The 21,056-nt window shown below is 37.7% G+C and overlaps 1 protein-coding gene across 2 annotated transcripts in view; it reads left to right on the top strand.

The window, feature by feature from the left end:
• Window positions 1–1,865: 1,865 nt before the first annotated feature.
• The window catches only part of Smp_038870.1 (NADH-ubiquinone oxidoreductase, putative), a gene marked incomplete at its 3' end in the record, with an annotated part of 29,369 nt that continues 10,178 nt past the window's right edge, over window positions 1,866–21,056 (top strand). Inside the window, exons 1-6 of one of the 2 annotated variants that reach the window (XM_018791850.1) lie at window positions 1,866–1,983; window positions 7,540–7,774; window positions 8,738–8,802; window positions 10,774–10,851; window positions 12,814–13,099; window positions 14,679–14,992. In XM_018791850.1, the coding sequence (XP_018644960.1) occupies window positions 1,937–1,983; window positions 7,540–7,774; window positions 8,738–8,802; window positions 10,774–10,851; window positions 12,814–13,099; window positions 14,679–14,992 (1,025 nt within the window). In that variant the 5' untranslated portion in view covers window positions 1,866–1,936. Of the gene's footprint in view, window positions 1,984–7,539; window positions 7,775–8,737; window positions 8,803–10,728; window positions 10,852–12,813; window positions 13,100–14,678; window positions 14,993–21,056 lie in introns of those variants that run through there. The other variant, XM_018791851.1, reaches the window with a different exon arrangement.

Here is a 21,056-nt window from a genome sequence, read left to right as displayed (position 1 = left end):
TTTTAATTCTTTCGTATGCCTGTTTTTATGTAATGGATACAATATATTCATCTATAGAAGTAATTAAACCATAAGTTTAAACAAGTGGTGTACAATTAAATTTCGTACGAGCCAACTTCGATCGACGGTTGATAAGGGATTGCTTTGTCGGTTCCAAAATAATCCATCTATTTGGGTTCCCATAGTGTGTCGAAGTCCCTACACAATTTGTGGGAAAGAATGCCTGACTGAAATAAAAAGTATGACAATCACAGTTCAAATAGAGACAGATGAATGTGAAAGATGACTTGTATGACAGCTGATAGTATAAGAAAGATATTGTATATATGAAACAGCTCAATATCAGGCTCTATCACTCAGGTTTAACGACAAGACTATACCATACCGATAACCTCCAGCGAACCAGTAGATGGCCTTTGGATTACTCTATCAGAATACAACCTTCGTGTAAGAGCATCAGAATATGAAACAACAATGGAAATACAGAGAATCTGAAATCTTGAGATCATTAGTGAATTTATTAGTGCTAAACATCAGTAATTCAGGCTGGATGTCATAGTTCTATGGTCAAGATAGACTCTTATTCTTAACTCTACATCTTTTTAGACCTAACTCCTTAAAACATTTCGTCCCTACCTCCTAACCCCATGTCCTGTCTCGAAAACTCCTAAACCCTTACCCTAATACTCCTAACCTTAACATTTCTGACCCAAACACGATGGCCCTAACGCTTCATTTCCCAAGGGTAGTATCATCCAATTCTTTCAAAATACAAAATATCATGAAAATCATGAGTTTTTGCAACCAGTCATCCAGAACAGCGTCTTAAATTCGGTCATCGGTTAGCCTAATTTTGAATGGGTACTCGAGGTCGTCGAAACAGTATAGTCTTACCACTTTAACTGTAGATTATAGTCATTCTGCATACAAATCTAAGAGTATACATCTATGGGCATGGTTCAGACCAACAGTATGGGACTGATCCCACTTCTTGGTTTGGCCACTCTTAATTTTATTATGATCTGCCAGAGGCTGTTGTTGGGTGTCAAGGTAGTTAGTAATGCCCTGGTACAGCCGAGGGCGGGAAGAGTCTGCTCTCCCTCTCGAAATGTTCTTACATGGCCACTTGTATACAGCCACTGCCAGGGAAGCCCTACTCACTGCCTTCTCGTGGCATTACTGTTGTTTACGAAATTGAGAGGACGAAAAGCGAATTTCCGGCGCTTTAACCGGGTCGGTGGACACGGAAAGTCCACCTAGGGGAGTTGAAAAACCCTGACTTCAAACCAGTGGTGCGCATGGGCTCCAGTATCCTGAGGGAACAAACAGCGTATGAATCAGTCGTTGGTGACCGGCTACCATGGGACCGCATTTCCTTACGATACTCCACTGCCTTGTGGATGAGACCTCTAGGTCAAAGGCTCTGAATGTAGCCCCCTAAAAAATCCACCTGCCTCTGTTTGGGCACCTGGGTAATATCACAGCCCTTACACAAATCAAATGAGTTTTGTGTGACGCATATATATCTGGTTCCCCTTTGTACTATTATTTGTATTTAAATAAATAAAAGTAATCATATATGAGTAATAGATCTAGTATCTAGTCACCTTTGTCGATAAAGATGTATACCCTCATCAACTGACTTACCGTTTACTAGTGGAAACTTCACGTTTAACAGCTTTCACTTCGTAGTTTCACTATATATATATATATCATATACTCATATTCACGTTTGATTTCCAAAGCGATCCTCAGACAAGCATCTTCATTTCGGCATCTTCCCCTCAAAGAAGTGGTCGCTGGAGTGTCTGGAACCACATCGAGTACAAACACCTCTAAAAGTCCAACAAATGCACCTCCACCTCCTCCAGTCCAACCTACTTCCGAACAAATTGAAGTTTTGGTAGATGGTAAACCAGTCACATGTGAACCTGGTATGACTATTTTACAGGCATGTGCTCTAGCTGGTGTACAGATACCTCGGTATGTAAATAGGTTTTTACGGATTTTCTGTTATTCATTATATAATATGCATTTTAAAAAGCTCATCTTTTATGTTTGATTCCTTGTCGTTTAAATTAAACGCAATAGTTTATTATATAGTAGTAGTTTTTTGATTAGTTGATGTAATAGTTTCTTCCATAGACTTTATCTGTTTTTCTATAATTACGCACTGTATTTATTTATGGTTACTAGTTCATTATTTCTTAACCCTACATATGAACTGTTATATTACGGTTCTAAACAAATAATCGTTCGTATAATTAGGAGCAATTGGTTCTTTCTAATTACCATGCAATATATAAAACAATTAGTCCCTTTGATAAATTTCGATAATGCAATATATGCTATAAAAACTAGTTAGGGAGATTGATTATGAATACAGTGGTCTTGAGTGCTGTTAGAGGTATGAGGGCAGTTATCACTTCTCGGTTGCCCACACCGTGGAAGGGTTCTTTCAGAGGTACCTGAAAAGGAAGTTGGGTTAGAAGTGGTCTTAATGGCCTGAGAGCGTGACCGCAGTGCCCAAGCGACAACTGCTTGAGGTCGGTCACACACGACCTTTTTGTGGGTAGTTTTTGTGTTAGCTCCGTTCTTCGAAGGACCTTACCGCCGGAGACAGATATCCGTGGGATAAGGCGAGGTGTGCATTTTTAGGGTCGACCTTTTCTAACCCCACCCTTCCTTGTGGGAAGGCAGCATCGCTGTCATGCTGGTTGTCTGAAGGAAATACCTTACTGCTGTTACACCTCTGTACAGTCAGCAGTACGACTTCGCCTTCGGACCTTGGGTTTGCTGCTTTTAGTCTTACCGCTCTTCAACCGACCTGTCTGGCATGGTAGGACCTTAAGGAACGATTGTTCTAGCCAGCATAGCTCGATTGGTTCATCACGATAGGCAAGCCCGACCACCACGTCAAGGTAGCAGCAACGGTCGGGGTGGGGTATGGGTTGTTTGGTTGTTGAAGGCTCTTTACTCGAACACTACCAGTTGAGTGAGGGCTTATGGCGAACTGTCATCTGGTTTTACAACCTCAAGTGGTGTCCAACAAGGCTGTCCACTATCCCCATTTTTGTTTAACTTCATTATAGACCTGTTGCTGGAAATAACACTTTCGTCGACTGAATTTTCAGGAATTGATCTCCTACCAGGGGCTCCACTAAGCGACTTAGAATACGCAGATGACATAGTCCTGTTTGGTGAAGACGCTGGCAAAATGCAGAGTCTTCTGTTAGAACTGAGTAATAATGCCAGGATGTTTGGGATGCGTTTCTCCTCATCCAAATGTAAATTATTACTTCAGGACTGGCCTGCGTCAACACCTGAACTAAGGATAGGGAGTAAAGTAGTCGAACGCGTCGACAAGTTCACTTATCTTGGAAGTCTGATCAGCCCTAATGGGTTGGTGTCTGACGAAATCTCAGCACGGATTCAGAAAGCTCGTTTGGCTTTTGCCAACTTACGTCATATATATATATATATATATATATATATAAAGTTGCTGACGATTTTTTTCTCTCCGTAACAACATCGGAATCTCTATAAATAATACTTTTAACTTCATTGGGTTGTTAAGCGTGTATTTCACACTAATCAGACATGAGATGATGTTCATGTTTTGTTTAAACCAGATCCTGATTAAAATATTGACTGACAGGGGTCGGGTGCCTTGTAAATGACAGTGACTTAAACATCTTTACTAACCCTACTGGTTTAGTAAATATCAAAAGTTGCACAACAATTACACAATACTCGTTTATGTGTTATAGACTTAGATACCTGTGGAATAAATGCGATTTCAAGATTCTTATTGGGTATCGAGTTCAGTGCACGCGTTAGTGCATATTAAGTCGCGCTTATATTTATTGAAATCAGTAAAAAGTCCAGCTAAGAAACGCCAGACTACAATATCATACAAATCCAAAGTTTCTCTGTATAGCCGAACTGATTGCGTTTTCAGTTGTGTTGCGAGGTTTAAATACTTGGGTCAGTCGCCCATTGTGAGAGGTTATATGCATTGTTCCTACTGCCACTCTTTTGTTAAGAAATTCACCCACATTACAGATACCACAGTGGTGCATGCTACTCATGTTGACAGATGTAGGGAGTATGTAGCAGCAGTCACAAGTGGAATTCCTTCCAGCGGAAGATTGAATTGAATAGAACTGGAGGGGAAACGGAGAGCGATTGGAATATCAATAGATTTGAAAGGATCGTGAAGTATTTGAATGACAACTAAAGGGAGATATGCAAATAATTTATTTTATGTGATTTTCATATTTTGCGAAGGGACTGTGTAATTTTTCATCACTCAATAATAAATTGATTAACCGCACCTGAATTTTTGTTCACTACACCACCTACTTCAGAGTATTTGCTGTGGTTGGATCTGTAGACTGTACTTATGCAACATATCAGTGTTTTAAACATCTGCTTGCTAATAGAATATAAATATGTTATTACATATTTACTTACGCCTGTTACCTCTCGTGAAGGAGCTTAGGCCGCCCACCAGGATTCCCCATCGAACTCTGTCCTAGACAATCCTTTACGGTTGCTGGTCATTCTTTCGATGTCTGCTCCCAATCCCCGACGTAGTTTGTTCTTTGGTATTCCTCTTTTCCTTTTTCCTTCAGTATTCCGAGTTAGCGCTTCCTTCGTGATGCAGTTTGTTGATTTCCACTATTTATGTCCTATCCATCTCCAGAGTCTTTTCCTAATTTTCTCTTCAGCTGGAAGTTGGTTTGTTCTGTCCCACAGAAGGCGGTTGGTAATAGTATCTGACCAACTGACATTAAGTATCTTGCGTAGCTAACTATTTATAAATACTTGTACCTTTTTGATGATGGTTGTAGTAGTTCTCCAAGTTTCAGCTCCGTATAGTAGAACTGTCTTGACTTTTGTATTGAAGATTGTGACTTTGATGTTGGCTTGCATACACTTGTTTTGAGTTCCATATGTTCTTCAACTGTGGGAATGCGGTCGTGCTTTGCCAATCCTCACCTTTACGTCTACATCCGGTCCTCCTTGTTCACCGATGATGCTTCCCAGGTACGTGAATGTTTCCAAATCTTCCAGAGTTTCTCTATCAAGTGTGATTGGTTTGATCGGTGTGCTCCATGTTTTATTTGAGGATATTGCTGTTTTCTCTTGTGTATGTTGAGGCCTACTGATTCAGAGGCTGCTGCTACACTGGCAGTCTTCATTTTCATTTATTGATGTGTATAGGATAGAAGAGCTAGGTAATCCTCAAAGTCCAAATTATTTGGTTGCATTCAAGCTGTCCAGTGTATTCCATGCTTCCCCTGAGATGTGGAGGTGTTCATAATCAAGTCAACCACCAGGAGAAAGAGAAAGGGAGAGAGTAAGCAACACTGTCTGACTCCAGTCATCACTTTCAGTGTGTCTGTCCGCTATCCTCCATGCACCACTTTGCAGTGTAGTCTGTCGTATAAATTCCGTATGATGTTGACGACTTTCTCAGGTACACCATAGTGTCGAACAAGGTTCCTTAAGGTCCTTCTATCCCCACTGCTAAACGCTTTCTCATAGTCAGTGAAATTGATGTAGAGTGACGAATTCGATTCCACTGTTTTCCATGGAGTTTTGTTCTCTGAGCTGGACTGTTTGGTTTTCTCCACTATCAAATTGTTTGCTCAATAATGATCCGTATTGTGGTGATTTGGTCTGTGTGTGATCGATTCTTACGAAATCCCACCTGTTGATCTCAAAGTTCAGTGTTTACTGAGTCTTTCTCTCGGTTCAACAACACTCTGTTGAAAACTTTTCCTGGTACCGATAGTAATGTAATGTCTCTTTACTTATCCCATTTGCTCAGATCTCCTTTCCTTGGTATATTGATGAGGTATCCTACTTTCCAGTCCGTCGGCACTTGTACCTTCTCCCAAATCTACCTGCAGTTACCTCTATGTATAGCTTCAGTGCTTCAGCTGGCATTTTGTCTGGTGTTGCTGCCGCTTTCCCACTCTTGATTTGTCTGATGACCTTGTTGATTTTTTCGATTGTTGGTTTCGACAGCTATAGGAAGGACTGTAAGTGCTGTTGAGATATCCAGTGGATTCAATGGAGCTTACCTATTCAAGAGTTTTTCAAAGTATCCTTCCCATCTTTCCCACTGTTCTTGAGTCTCAGTGATTGGCTTTTCTTCTTTGTCCTTGACAGGTCTCTTCGGTTTGCCATATTTCCCTACCAGTTTCTTCGTAGTGTCATATAGTTGTTTCATATTTCCTTCTCTTGCAGCTTTCTCCGCTGTGTCCAGTGTTTCTTTAGCTTTTGTTTCATTTTGGCCACAACCAGGTGGTGATCTGAAGCTATGTCAGCTCCTCGCCTGCTTCTCATATCTTCCATTGTCCTTCGAAATTTTTTGTTGATACAAATATGATCTATCTGGTTCTCTGTAGTGCGGTCCGGTGAGATCCATGTACATTTGTGTATACGTTTGTGTGGAAATATTATGCCGCCTATAACCAATTTGTTGGATACACATAAACTTGCAAATCTCTCACTATTCTCGTTCGTTTATCCCAGTCAGTAAGTGTCATCCCATGATATCTTCATATCCGATGTTGTCCATTTCGACTTTTGCGTTTAAGTCTCCCATCAGGATGGTCAGGTCGTTTCTTAGGCACTTCGTTATGATTGACTGTAGCTTCTCATAGAACTGATCTTCATTGTCGTTGCTTCTATCATCGGTGGATGCACAACATTGAATAACATTCATTGTGATCCCCTCATTCTTTGTTTCGAAGAGTCCTTTGATGATTCTGAATGCATAAGATTCTCATACTATAAGTGTTTTATGTGCTTCTCTGGACAGCATTAGAGTAACTTCCTGAGTGTGTGGAACATTTTCATCTTCGTGACTAGAGTACAACAGCAGCTCTCTTGTATCTAACTTTTGCTGTCCAGCTTGGGTCTGATTGGTTTCACTTGTTGCGAGCACTGCCAAGTTTTACTTCCTCATTTCCGTTATATTTGACTGGTCCCCTCTGTCTTCCACATTTTCTGGACATTGTATGTACCTATATTAATTATTGCTGTGGTTGTTAGAAGGGATATCGGCGTCGTGACTTTGACGAATATTGGCTTTCAGTGTGAGGCGTCATAACTCTACTTCACGAAGAGTCTTCATCTCTCAGGGTAGAGTCCAAGTAGTTGAAAATATTTATTATGGTTAGCGTTTTTTGCAAGGTTATTTGTTACGAGATAGAGTAGCTGACCCCATGCCCAACTCTTTTCACTTATCTAGGCTTGTGACCGGCAGTAACCCTAGAAGAGCTACAGGCGGAGTGTGTCGTTAAGAAAATAGGAAACTGAGCAGATGTGTATTTTTTCATAGTTATATTATCTTCGTGATTTGTGTTACAGGCATATAATTAAAAAAACCCATTGTTTTAATCTGCCATAAACTGTAAAGTGTACTGAAATAGACTGACATTAATTATTTTTGTACATGTTCATCGCTTCGGTATTTAAAATTTTACATCTCACCATTATTATTGTAATTGTTAATCTTAGATTTTGCTATCATGAACGATTATCAATTGCTGGCAATTGTCGTATGTGTTTAGTTGAAGTGGAAAAATCGTTGAAACCTGTTGCTAGTTGTGCAATGCCTGTAGTCCGTGGTATGAGCATTAAGACTGATTCAGAAGTTACTCGTAAAGCGCGTGAAGGTGTTATGGAGTTTCTACTAGTCAATCATCCTTTGGATTGTCCTATTTGTGATCAAGGTGGAGAATGTGATCTGCAGGTAATTTGCCTTTTCTTATATACTTTTGTGGTAGTGCAGTTGGTTAATTAAAATTCTAAAAATATGAAGCTACTTATATTTTTTCAAGTAGCAAAACGTTTTGCAACAAGATACCAAAGCGTTCTTATGGATTGATCTGACTTTTCTAACCTAGAGACAGGTAGTATACTGCTGAGGTGTCCCAGGTTTTCAATGGTGGTCTAACATTGGTTGATTCATGATCTTAATCAAAATAGTAAACCCGTTCTACCGCTTAGTTGTCACATCTTGGTGAAAGTTTATTATGCGGTCGGCATTAATAATCCGGTCTCATAAACGCAGTTGTCACTCAACCACATCATATCATTGAGTTCTGTTTATCGACCAGCATTCTATTCACTCATTTTAACAACCCGAAACTCTAAACAATCGTCCTTCGTCATAACAATATACTAGTGAATCACCAGTTATTACTTGCCATTTTTAAATTCCAGTATTAATTAAAATCTCTCTATTTCGCTCTGTAGTTCCTACCATTGGTTAACATGGTTACATATTATGTAATACCAAGAACTGCATTAGTTTACAATGCGATAATGTCATTTTCTTCTACTTTCTAGTATTTTCTGGGCACTATACCAACAGCTAACAGTAGATATTCTCATAACCTAAACAACAAAGATGCAGTAGCAAAATAAATAAAGTTTATAAAGGATTTATGTATGAATATTCAACCTCCTCACTTCGTCCACTAATGTTGATTACATTAAGATGGACTAATCAGTGTGTTCCAATTTGAGCCTGATTAGAGTATGGAATAGTCAGAACTTTAACTTGTTAAGAATATGACATTTTTCCTTAAAAAAAATAGAATCTGCACTTCACCAAATGGTTTAATATTACTTTTCATTAATGTACTGTTGTTAAATATGTCAGTGAAATTTGTTACAAATTTTTTTTGTATGGTTTGCCTTTTATCTCAAGGATCAATCAATGAATTTTGGATCGGATCGTTCACGTTTTGTTGATATTCGTTTTACTGGCAAACGGTGTGTGTACATTCTTACCTTTTTATGACAGTAATATTTTTTTTCTGCATAAAATGTTCCTCGATTTAACTTTATTTGAAACCACTGCTTGTGTTTAAATTAGAAGTAAACATTTTTGAGTGTAAAGACAACAATCCTTTTTAAACGTTCAATAAAAGTGTGACAAATAACATTTTCGAACATATTTTCATTCATTTTGTGGGTAAGTGCTACATATAATAGTGTTTTTTTAGTAGAAACTTTAATTGATTGATCTAATGCTATCCACATATTTCTTCTGTGAACATGTTACTGTGGCACATTCCAACTTGACGGATGAACTGTACTATACTGATAAGTGCTGACTACTTGGTTGGGATCTGTACAATTTGATAAGTCTTTTAATTGAACGCTAGATTTGGTTTCTAAGCTCTTCTAGTAACTCGAAGTTAAATCTACACAGCGACTCGAGCACGGGAGAAAAGGCACGAAATGTGGGAGAAACGCTTTACTCTAAAGGTTCATTTATGTACAGAAAATCTAGGGTTTTTTGGCATTTTAAATGGCTTTGGGTTTCCAGAAAACTCGGGAACTCTACCAAACATAGTGGCAGTATTGGAAATTATCCAATCAGAAACTCAATATGTGTCTTTTTACTTTCTAGATGTTTTTTGCAAAACTTCTATTAAATGCTGATTGGATAAGATTATTCTCAGCGTTTTTAAAACCTTTGTTGGCTTTTTTCGGGGAGTTTTCTGGATCTCCCCAGCACAATAATTATGACGTTGAGTGACACGACTCACGGTAGCCCGGATACATTCACTCTCTGCCTTACCTTAGTTTAGAGTTTTCAAACTAAACCAGACATAAATATCACTCATTTTATCAGGAAGGTGATATTATGGATAAGATAAGCTTACAGCGTGATTCGGATCTTTTAATTTAATGTCTGGTTTTATTTCCAAGTAAGAATCGTTTAACGGTTGATAACCGGTTTCAACCAGTAACAAATAACACTTCATTGAAATGTATCCGATAGAGCGGGAGAAAATATCCTAGTTTGCCACGTTATGCTACGATAATACGACATATACCGGAGATCATAATACCACTAGACTTGGCACTCGCTCGACACGCTGTACACAGACTGGGATGGTTCAACTTAATTGCAAACAGCCTATACTCAGTGAAGTCCGGAGAAGTAATCAACAAAAGAAAATCACACTGAATATTTACCTGAGTTCTGCCTTTAATTATTTATTTATTTAAACACATGAATATTGGTACAAAGGGGCACCAGATACATATACGCCACACAAATCTCATTTGATTTATGTGAGGGTTGTGATACTGCTCAGGTGCCCAAACTGAAGCAGGTGGTTTAATTAGGAGGCCACACCCGGAGCCTTTGACCTAAAGGTCTGATCCACAAGGCAGTGGAGTATCGTAAAGAGATGCAGTCCCATGGTAACCGGTGACCAACAGTTGGTTCATACGCCATTTGTTCCCTCAGGATACTGGAGTCCATGTGCACCATTAGTTTTGAATCAGGGTTTTCCAACTCTCCTAGGTGGACTTTCCGTGTCTACCAACCCGGTTAAAGCGCCGGACATTCGCTTTTCGTCCTCTCTATTTCGTAAACAACAGTAATGCCACGAGAAGGCAGTGAGTAGGACTTCCCTGTCAGAGGCTATATACGCGTGGCCATGTGAGAGTATTTCGAGAGGGAGGGCGGACTCTCCCCACTGTCGGCCGTACCAGTTCTGCCTGTCTGCACTTAATGGCCAATCATATTTTATTTCTACCGGTTACACGTTAGTATCTTTTCATTATAGTTTTATTTTTTGTCAGTATGATCAGATCTAATGTAAATCTGAATCATTCATCGTTTGTTTTTCTCTCTACAGAATTAACATTTGTGAGGAGGATTATTTTATATTTTTATCCAACCATATGTATACATAATTTCTTGATTTTTTTAATATTACGTAGTGCTGTTGAAGATAAAAATCTTGGTCCATTAATTAAAACCATTATGACTCGTTGTATACACTGTACAAGATGTGTAAGGTAAGCTTAGTTGAAGGAACTTTTGTAGAGATTAGTTTAATTTATAAATTATATTTGTCACAAATTAATTTCAGTTGGGATAATCGTTGAAAGGTAGGGAGTACTGGATAGATGTTTCATTCTAGTAGGAAAAAATTAGTAAAAAAATTGTTGTCGTTTTTATGTGGAGGGTATGAATGAACTGATGTGAATTAGTTGCGTTAACTTTTCAATTTAATTCTTTACTTTGATCAAATTGTTCACGTTGTTTAAGAATATTCTTTTCATTATTACTGAAATGTTAATGATTGGACGTTTAATGAAATAACCGATAATCTTGTCAGCTTTTTATTGGAATCGTAAACCGATCACTGTTATGCCACCATTGAAAACCTGAAAGCACTGGACGGTCGTTTTTTCCTACTATGGGACTCCTCAGCAGCGCGTCTATGATTCCGCACGTGAACCCGAACCCAGAACTTTCTGTCTCGCGCGATCACTTAACCTTTAGACCTCTGAGCTGGCATCCAACGGTGCTAAAATGTAAATTCAATCATTTCAGTGCTTCCAGGTTTTCAGTGGTGGTCTAACATAGATCGGTTCATGACCTCAATAAAAACTCAACAATCTCCACAGCCCTATACTGATAATCTTGTTAGCGTTTTTAATCTATACATTGTTTCAATTATGAAACGGTAATAAGAGCGAAATGACTATATATTTCTGCGTGGAATTTCCATTTCGATATCAATCGAGCAAGACATTTGATAGAAATACTATGATAAATAAAGCTGATAAAATCTTCGAATTGGTTCCCTTCAAAACCTTAAACAAAGCAAGAACGACAATATTATTTTCATTTTATTTTGTTGCCTTCTCTTCGGCTACATGCAAGTTAATATGTTTAATTATCTTAAATTAGTAGGATAATGCTAAATTCAATTGATAAGTGAAAAGCAATGTGTAGTGCAAAAGCAGTTCTGAAAGAACATTTTTGTAGTGGCTGGCCCTATGTCGAGCCCACATAGCTTATTCTAGCTTCCGGACAAGCCAATTTATCCGTTCTTCTCAAGTTACATTTTGACCTTGTCAATTATTCGTCCATCAACCTTGATTTCTTTTATATGAGCATGTGTGTTTCCATTTCTTATCTCACTCACCACATTTCTGTAACTTATTTTTGTGTGACTATAAATATCGGTTAACTCTTGATTAAATCGAGTTGGCTCACACGCCTTCGCTGCACGTCATTTCGCTTCACCCTCTTCATCTTTCTGATTGCCTGTCCAGATCAATGATTGTATAAAATATACATATTCGAAATCCATTCTTCTATTTGACTTATTTAATTTCGCTATTCACTAATGCGAGTTAAGTCGATAGCTATTTACGAGGATTGACGATATGTATATCTCAATATCAATCATTCGTACGATCCAAATGGAATCGGTTAAGGGTCCCACAAAAGTGATGGGCCCGTCAATAACATCACCCGATCTAATTGACGTCAAAATGAAGTACCCCACTAAGTTTTCTTAAAGTTTAACTCAACTTCCTTCACTCTACTTATAAATAATTATCAATTAAGTTTCATATTATCTTAATAATTAGGAATAATTAAACGTATTGACTTGTGTATGGCTGAAGAGAATACACCGAAATTTATTGAATTCATCGTATCATGTAATTAATGTTGTCGTTCTTGCTTTGTTGAAAAATCTCCGAAGATAACTATTCACAAACAATATCATCAGAGCAGACTGATTTAGGGCTTATGGAGTAATTAAACAACTGACTTCCATGTAAAGTAAACGTTGACTATACTGTTCAGAATCACAACTAATGCTTAATTAGTAAGCTCTCACGAGCTCAGAGAATGAAACACAATCAAGAACGATTTTTTATCAGAATTATTCCAAATGATGTGTACATTACATCAATCATTGTTAATGTTCATTTGTGGTTATAATTTGAATAAAATAGATTCGCTAATGAGATAGCTGGTATACCTGATCTTGGGACTACTGGTCGTGGAAGTTCTCTCCAGATTGGTACCTATATCGACAAACCGTTCTTTAGTGAATTGTCTGGTAATGTTATTGATCTATGTCCCGTTGGTGCTCTTACTTCTAAACCGTATGCATTTACTGCACGACCTTGGGAGACAAGACGTATTGAATCGATCGATGTAATGGATGCATTGGGTGCAAATATTGTAGTCTCTATGCGTACAAATCAAGTTTTAAGAATAATACCAAGGTTGAATGAAGTTAGTTATGGGTTATTAAATATTTTATTCCGAATATTAATGCATATTTTAAAAGTCATTACAGATGTCACCTCTTTTTACTGACCCCGTTAAGTGGTTACAACTAGACATGCAACTAAAAATCGATGACCACAATTTTAAATTTAGTGGACCAAAATCTTCTCATAACCACGACTGTAGCTCTTCTAGAGTTACTGCCGGTCCCAAGTCCGAGTAAAGGAGGAGGGTTGGGCACTGGGTCGGCAACCCCATCCCGTAGAAAAAATGTTGCCAAAAAGACGCCAACCAGATTAAACAAACTAAACAATTTAGACTCTGCCCTCCGAGTTCAAGGAAGAATTATGACGCCTCACACTGAAAGCCGAGATTCGTCGGAAGTCAAGAAGCTTGTGCCCCTTCTAAAAACCACAGCAATAATTAATATAGGTACATACAATGTCCAGAAAATGTGGAAGACAGAGGGGACCAGTCAAATATAACGGAAATGAGGAAGTAAAACTTGGCAGTGCTCGTAACAAGTGAAACCAATCGAACCCAAGCTGGACAGCAAAGGTTAGATACAAGAGAGCTGCTGTTGTACTCTAGTCACGAAGATGAAAATGTTCCACACATTCAGGGAATTGCTCTAATTCTCGAGAAGCACATAAAACACTTATAGTATGGAATTGTCTGAAATAAGCTCTTTGTTATATGTGAAACTTGTATTTTTGCTATACCGCGTACAGTATGAGAACTCGAACGCTAGGACACTCCAGGTTTTAAGTTGGTAGACAGGAGACGACTGGGAAGGAATCTCATTTCAACAGTGTCAAATACAATACAAAACACTCAGGTATTTATAATTTCTAGTAAAGACGAAATCATCATTACAATCATCCAATCCTCATGCAATGGTTTTTAGCATTTATCCGACCGTAAAGCTACACGTCGAGAGTCTATCATGTTCTTCAGAAAGATGATTGAATGAAATGTCTTCGGATCCTTCATAGCTTCCTTGAGTCCACTGAGGGCCGTCCCCACACTCTTCCAACTCAATTTGTATCTGAATTTTATTAATCGTAGTTAAGAGATGAGCGAATCTTATAAAATGAAAATTGACATTATACTATGCAAAATAACAATCTCATAACAATAAATTTAGATTTCTGAGTCTAATCATCATGACGAACTGACTTCATCAACTAGAGAGCCACTGAAAATAAAAAAATACTGAATCAATATTTCATCTTAGTTTGAAGTTTCTCATCAGTGCTGATCAATGTCCATTCCTCCAGGGGTTAAAAGCAAAGTGCAACTATTTTTGTCTTAATAACTTCGCAGCTTACTCATAAGTAAGTAATTTCTTCTGGTTAAACGTTTTCGGTAAATGTCGAAATGGAACAACGTACGTAATATGTAGTCGTAGAGTATGCATTACTGTTGGCCTGTAGTTTCAATATTGAGAATTTTCTGATAATGATGGTAATGATACTGTCGAAAACAAAATTATCATTACTGTTTAGTTTGACTGTGAACATTATTTCCTTTTTCTAAAAAATATTCAATATACTATCTTTTTTTCTCCTAAACATCTCTTCAGGATGTGAACGAAGAATGGTTAGCTGATAAGTCTAGATTTTCGTATGATGGTTTAAGCAGACAACGGTTGGTTGTTCCATTCCTGAGAAAATCTGACAAGTTAAGCGAAAGTACATGGGGAGATGTATTGGTTAAAATAGCTGAAAATTTACTTCCTATACTTGGATCATCAGAAGAAAGTATACCTCGAGCAAATCAGGTGGCTGGACTTGTCGGTCCATTCGCTGATGCTGAATCAATGATGGCATTGAAAGATTTAATTAATCGATTTAATTCTGAATTAGTTTGTACTGAAGAAAGTTTTCCAACAAATAGGTAATTTTGCAAGGTTTTTTCGGCAGTGTATTTGGTTAAAATAAATTAGGAAGTGTAGATTACCATAGTTTCAAAAAAAATATAGTCTAAGATTGTTAGTTTTCAACTATAATATTTTTCAAAGAAATAACAAAGTTTAACCGAAATCGAACATTGGGTACGTGGTAAAATATTAAATCAATGAATAATTATACAATAATTTGCCGACTAATGGTATGCGGACATGCGTTACATGTGTACCTTCAGTTATTCTCCACACCGAAATGCAATGGTAATTGGTATAGCAATAGAGAAGAAAAGAGCTGACGTAGGGAAAGTCAAATAAAGGCATAGAGTCGGTGCATTGTGGTCAATTAGTGTTAAGTTGAAGTGTGTAGGAATGTCAGTCAGTCAGTCAGCTACAACGTAGGACCAGGCACATATATGCATCGGTCCAAGTTGCCATACCTCGTTAGCACAACAAGATAAACCCCGGATTCATAGAAATAGTTAATTTAGTGGTGGTAGTATATAAATGATAGGTTGTATATAAGGATATAGTATAGGAAGGAAGAAAGTTATGAAGCAATTTTAATTTCAAAGTTTAAGGGAAGATAAAGAGTGTATACACCTACGCCATTGTCACCTAGAGTCTCCAACCATTGGTTACGATAGTCGCGCGGACCCCAACCAGGTAGTCTGCATCTACCAACATGGCTTAGACTAGAAGTTAGTGACTTCAAGCACTGATGCCACGTTTTGGTTTGGCCGCCCCTAACTCTCTTCCAACCATCCCCTACACTAGTCAGCATAGCGCGTCATGGTAATCGGTGTTCAGGCATACGTAACACGTGGCCCAACCATCTCAGTCGATGAAGATTCATGACCTCATCGACTGATTTACCATTATTCCCTAATACCCTGCGTCTAACCTCACTATTACTTACCCGGTGATCCCAGCCGATGCGATCAATATTTCTAAGGCATCTGTGGTCAAGTACTAGTAACTTACGAGTATCTTCTACTCTTAATGGCCATGTTTCACAGCCGTAAAGTAGAACAGAGCGAACTGATGCGCAGTATTCTCGTCCCTCAATTGATAGACGGATATCTCGTCTTCGCCATAGGTGACGTAAGTTGGCAAAAACCAAACGAGCTTTTTGAATCCGTGTAGAAATTTCGTCAGACACCAACCCATTAGGGATGTACAGCCCCTCTGGTTAAGAATCACAAGGTAATCGACTATCAACAATTGGAAACTTTCGAAAACATGACGAAAAACATAGCGTAAAATTACTCACTGTAGACTTTTCAATTAAATCTCGAGTTTTCATTGTATTTCTTAATTTCAAAATTTGAAAAATTTCCACATTGTGATTTAGAACAACATATATAAGCGAACAATATTGTTTTCGATTAGATCCTCATCAGGCTTTACTCTAATATACAGTAATATTTATATGCATATACGAATTTATTAAACCAATCAAGGCAGTTTATGAATCAATGATAACAGTGGAATAGATTACATAATCAAAATTAATAATAAGTGAAAAGTACAAATTGATAATGTAATGACAGGTGTACTAGTTGTGATAAGTAATAATAATAAGAGGCTTGAATCAATGTTACATAATAGGAAAATAGGTCAATGATTAGAAAAATATAGACCCTGAAATAACATTCATCGAAATTATAAGATTACGTAATAAGAAGTGTTTAGATAATTGGACGGTGAAGCGAATATTAGAAAAATTATAAGTAAATAATTGATAGGGGGGTGAAGAAAAATAAACGAAGAAAGAGTATGGAAAATAAAATTATTTATTAAGGCCAAGGGAGGGATAAGGGTGTTACAAATTTCTTATGAACACAAAGACTTGGGTTGTTGGATCGAATTCCTATAGCTTCTGCTATATGTAAGAGACGAGATCGAACCCCATAAGGAAAAATAGTAGGAATACGATAAATAACTTTAAAAGACCGGTTTCTGTCAACTTCATGACCGCTATCAATCAAGTGTGAAAGAATCGAGCTCCGTATCGACTTGACCATACCTTTTCCTAACCACGAAGGGAGGTGTTCACTAACTCTTTGGTTCAGTTGTCTGGTAGTGCGCCCAATGATGAATGTTATTTCAGTGTCTATATTTTTCTAATCATTGACCTATTTTCCTATTATGTAACATTGATTCAAGCCTTTTATTATTCTTATCACAACTAGTACACCTGTCATTACACTATCAATTTGTACTTTTCACTTATTATTAATTTTGATTATGTAATCTATTCCACTGTTATCATTGATTCATAAACTGCCTTGATTGGTTTAATAATTTCTTAATTTCACTACCTTTTTTTGAACTACATTCTTGGCATTTAGTTTTCACTTCATGTATCAAAAAGCACTACTACTGTCATCGTTCCAGCAGACAAAGGACGCACCACGGTGATTATGGACAAAGAAGAATACATCAAGAAAGCTGAGGAAATACTCGAAGATAAAAACACATACAAACCGATGGACATAAATCCAGTCAAAAAACTAGACAATCGCATTTCAAAAACTTTAAACAAACTCGTCAAAGCAGGAGAAATAACGAAGCAAGATCAATGGAGAATGAAATCCAATGGACCAGTACTCCCTCGGTTCTGCGGCACACCAAAAATACACAAACCAAACATCCCACTACGTCCAATTGTAGCACTACCAGGAACACCAACGTACAATTTATCAAGAGAAATCTCAAGAACACTCAAACATTTAGTAGATTCATTGAACTACTCCATCAAATCAGCCACACAATTTCTTGATCAGATTAAGAACATTCAAATCAACGACGACGAACTAGTAATATCCTTCGATGTAACGGCACTATTCACTTCAATTGAACCAGACTTAGCAAAAGAAACTCTGTCCTTGCTTCTAACCAACGACGAAAACCTCGCGAAATACACGAAACTTCAAGGTCAAAGCCTACTTGAACTGATAGATCTATGCCTAACAACATATTTCCAATTCAATAACAAAATCTACGAACAAACAAAAGGGACGCCAATGGGATCACCAATATCAGGACTTATCGCAGAAGCAGTAATGCGACGACTAGAAACTACGATTCTACCAGTGATCAAACCAAAAATTTGGATCCGTTATGTAGGCGACACATTCGTCATTGTCAAAAAGGAGGGACTAGAAAACACCTACAGGCAGATCAACAACGTCTTCAGCGACACCAAGTTCACAATGGAGCAAGAGTCGAACAACAAACTACCATTCTTAGATATATTAATCACTGAACTGACACAGGAAAACTAGAGACTCAAGTGCACAGGAAGCCGACCCACACTGATCAAATTCTCAACTACAATAGCAACAACCCAAGAACTCACAAAATCAACTGTGTACAAACTTTGTTCAAGAGGGCGAGGACACACTGCAACACAATCACAGCACGAAAAAATGAAGAAAAACACCTGAAAACCATTCTTCAAAAGAACGGCTATCCAATCAATTTCATCAAAAAATACCAGTCGCACACCATCAGAAACGAAATCAAGTATAAAAATCAACAAAAGGATCACCCTACCATACATAAAAGGCATATCGGAAACGACAACAAGGCTGCTAAAAACCTTCGGAATGGGTGTAGCCCACAAACCAACAAAGTCCCTCCACTCAATCTTATGCAAACCAAAAGATGAAATGGCAAAAGAGGACAAAACAAACACCATGTACAATATAAATTGTACCAACTGCAATAAAACACTATATCGGACAAAGCGGACGCCCCCTGCATCTTCGTCTACATGAACACCAATTAGCAGTCAAACGCCACGACATTTCTTCACTCATATCAATACACGTGGACAACTACGGACATACATTCAACTGAGAAAATGTGCAGATTTTGGACAGAGGCAATTCCAAAAACACCAGAGAATTTTTAGAAGCTTGGCACTCACGTCAATCAGCAATAAACAAACACATTGAAAATTATGCAGAAACATAGGAGCAAAAATCAAACCAATAGGAGATACAACCAAAACAAAGAAATAAACAATGACAGATTTAAGGTCAATAAGAACCAATCAACATCGAGGTGCACAGAACAAGCTGTGAATCACATGTGGAGAAATTCAAAAACTTCACTTCTACCCGAAGTTTGTGCTGATGATGTCGTTCAGAAGGACGATGAAAGCTCCACGATCCAACCATCCAGCTCAGAGAACAAACCAACATCAAAAACTACTACCGTCTTTCCCACTTATTTTTAAAAAATATTAATCTCGTTTATTCCCTCCGGTTCACTTTACTTCTGTAGAGTGAAAAATTAGGCTAATACTTATAGCCGATGCGTAGATTTGTATCGGTTCAACTAAATTACAGATTAGTGTATGTTAATGTAATAATAAGAGTAATAATCAGGGAAACAGAAATGTACAACCAGAAAATCTCTTTCAGTTAAGGAAGTTATAATCTCTTTTATGAAGAAAGTAAAAGAAAGTTACAGCAGGATCGCCACTGGCTTCTATTCTGAGCCATATCTGATAACATCTCTAACCACTGTATTGCACCACCTCTCGGACCCAACTAAATTACCCCACATATTAGTACTGCCCAAAAATAGATTAAGAAAAGAATAGCACAGTAGTTGAAATAAAAATAATACCAGGAAGCGTAGCAACCATTTTTAGGGAATATAATGTGTAGTTTTGAAAAAAACAATAAAAGTTAGTGAATCAAAGCTTGAAATAATCTGAAAAATCAGTATCTTGTAAAGTTCAATTGTTGATTACTATATGTGATGCAACATGATGAATCTCATCCGATGATTAAGATAGTAAACTTTATGTCTCCTCGATATTCACTAGTTTAGAATTCTATCTCCTTACTGAAATTACGTATTTGGTGTAGGGATTTGGTTGATCAGTAATGTCTTCTAAGTAAAGGCTCACTATAAAATAATTTATTGGGTTGAAGCTTACAACAAACTGTAATCAAAAAAGTATTTCCATTCCCACTTTTCATCAATGAAAAAATAATCGCGTAGGAATAATGTAATCCAAATGTTTTGCAGCCTTATTACCTTAACTAAATAAAATTCAACATTTTAAACTGACATAATAGATGGAATACAAGACTAGTAGTGGTATTTAGGACTTATGTTTCGTCATATTCAGAACTCATTAGCTGGATGTCCCTGCATCCCAGAGTTAACATTCGTTTCGAGGCTTAAATCCAGTACCTTCCGCTTTGATGTTGTCCCCTTAGCTATTGAGTCCAAACAGTCATTCACTTTTACATATTATTATTATTACTATTATTATTATTATTATTAATGGCTTTATTCAATACTATATTTTTGGCACAATATAGAATTCTTAGCACACAGTATTTTAATAAGTTTCCTTTTCTTACTTCTTGATCGATCCTGACGGTAAGTAATTGAGTGGTTCCCAGTTAGATGTTAAAAGTTCAGTAATCGACATCTGAATATTGTTCATTTTTTTCAATACATATTACTAGCCACCACGATGTACAGAGAAAGGTCGTACACTTTTCATAAACGCGCCTGAAATAGGTTATGCGAACAAACTAAAAAACTCACATAAACTCGTTCAAGCATCTAGATATCAGGAACATGTACCCCAGATATTCAAATAGGCCTAAGAATAATCATAATTCTCACAAGGGGGTTTTTGTGGAGATTTTAGTAATTTTATAGTTAAGATCATGAGTCAATTGAAGCTAGACCACCGTGGAAAACCTGGAAGCACTGGACGGCCGTTTCGTCCTATTATGGGACTAATCAGCAGTGCGCATCCACGAAACCGCTCTCGCGAGATTCGAACCCAGGACCTACCAGTCTCGAGCCAGAGCCCTTAACTGATAGACCACTGAGCTGGCATCTAACGGTGTTAATGTCTAACCTCAACCAATCCACGAAATTGCGCAACCAACTTCCAATGTGCTGAGGTAGATACCTGTCTCTACCTGACATGGATTAGCTCCACTGGCCACGACTTCTCACTAGAACTCCAGGAATTACCTCAAGGAGCCAGTCACTAGTGAGCATATGATC

The sequence above is a fragment of the Schistosoma mansoni genome (genome assembly GCF_000237925.1).
Source record: "Schistosoma mansoni, WGS project CABG00000000 data, chromosome 1 unplaced supercontig 0034, strain Puerto Rico, whole genome shotgun sequence".
NCBI lineage: Eukaryota > Metazoa > Platyhelminthes > Trematoda > Strigeidida > Schistosomatidae > Schistosoma > Schistosoma mansoni.
This window is presented reverse-complemented; position numbering and strand designations above follow the sequence as displayed.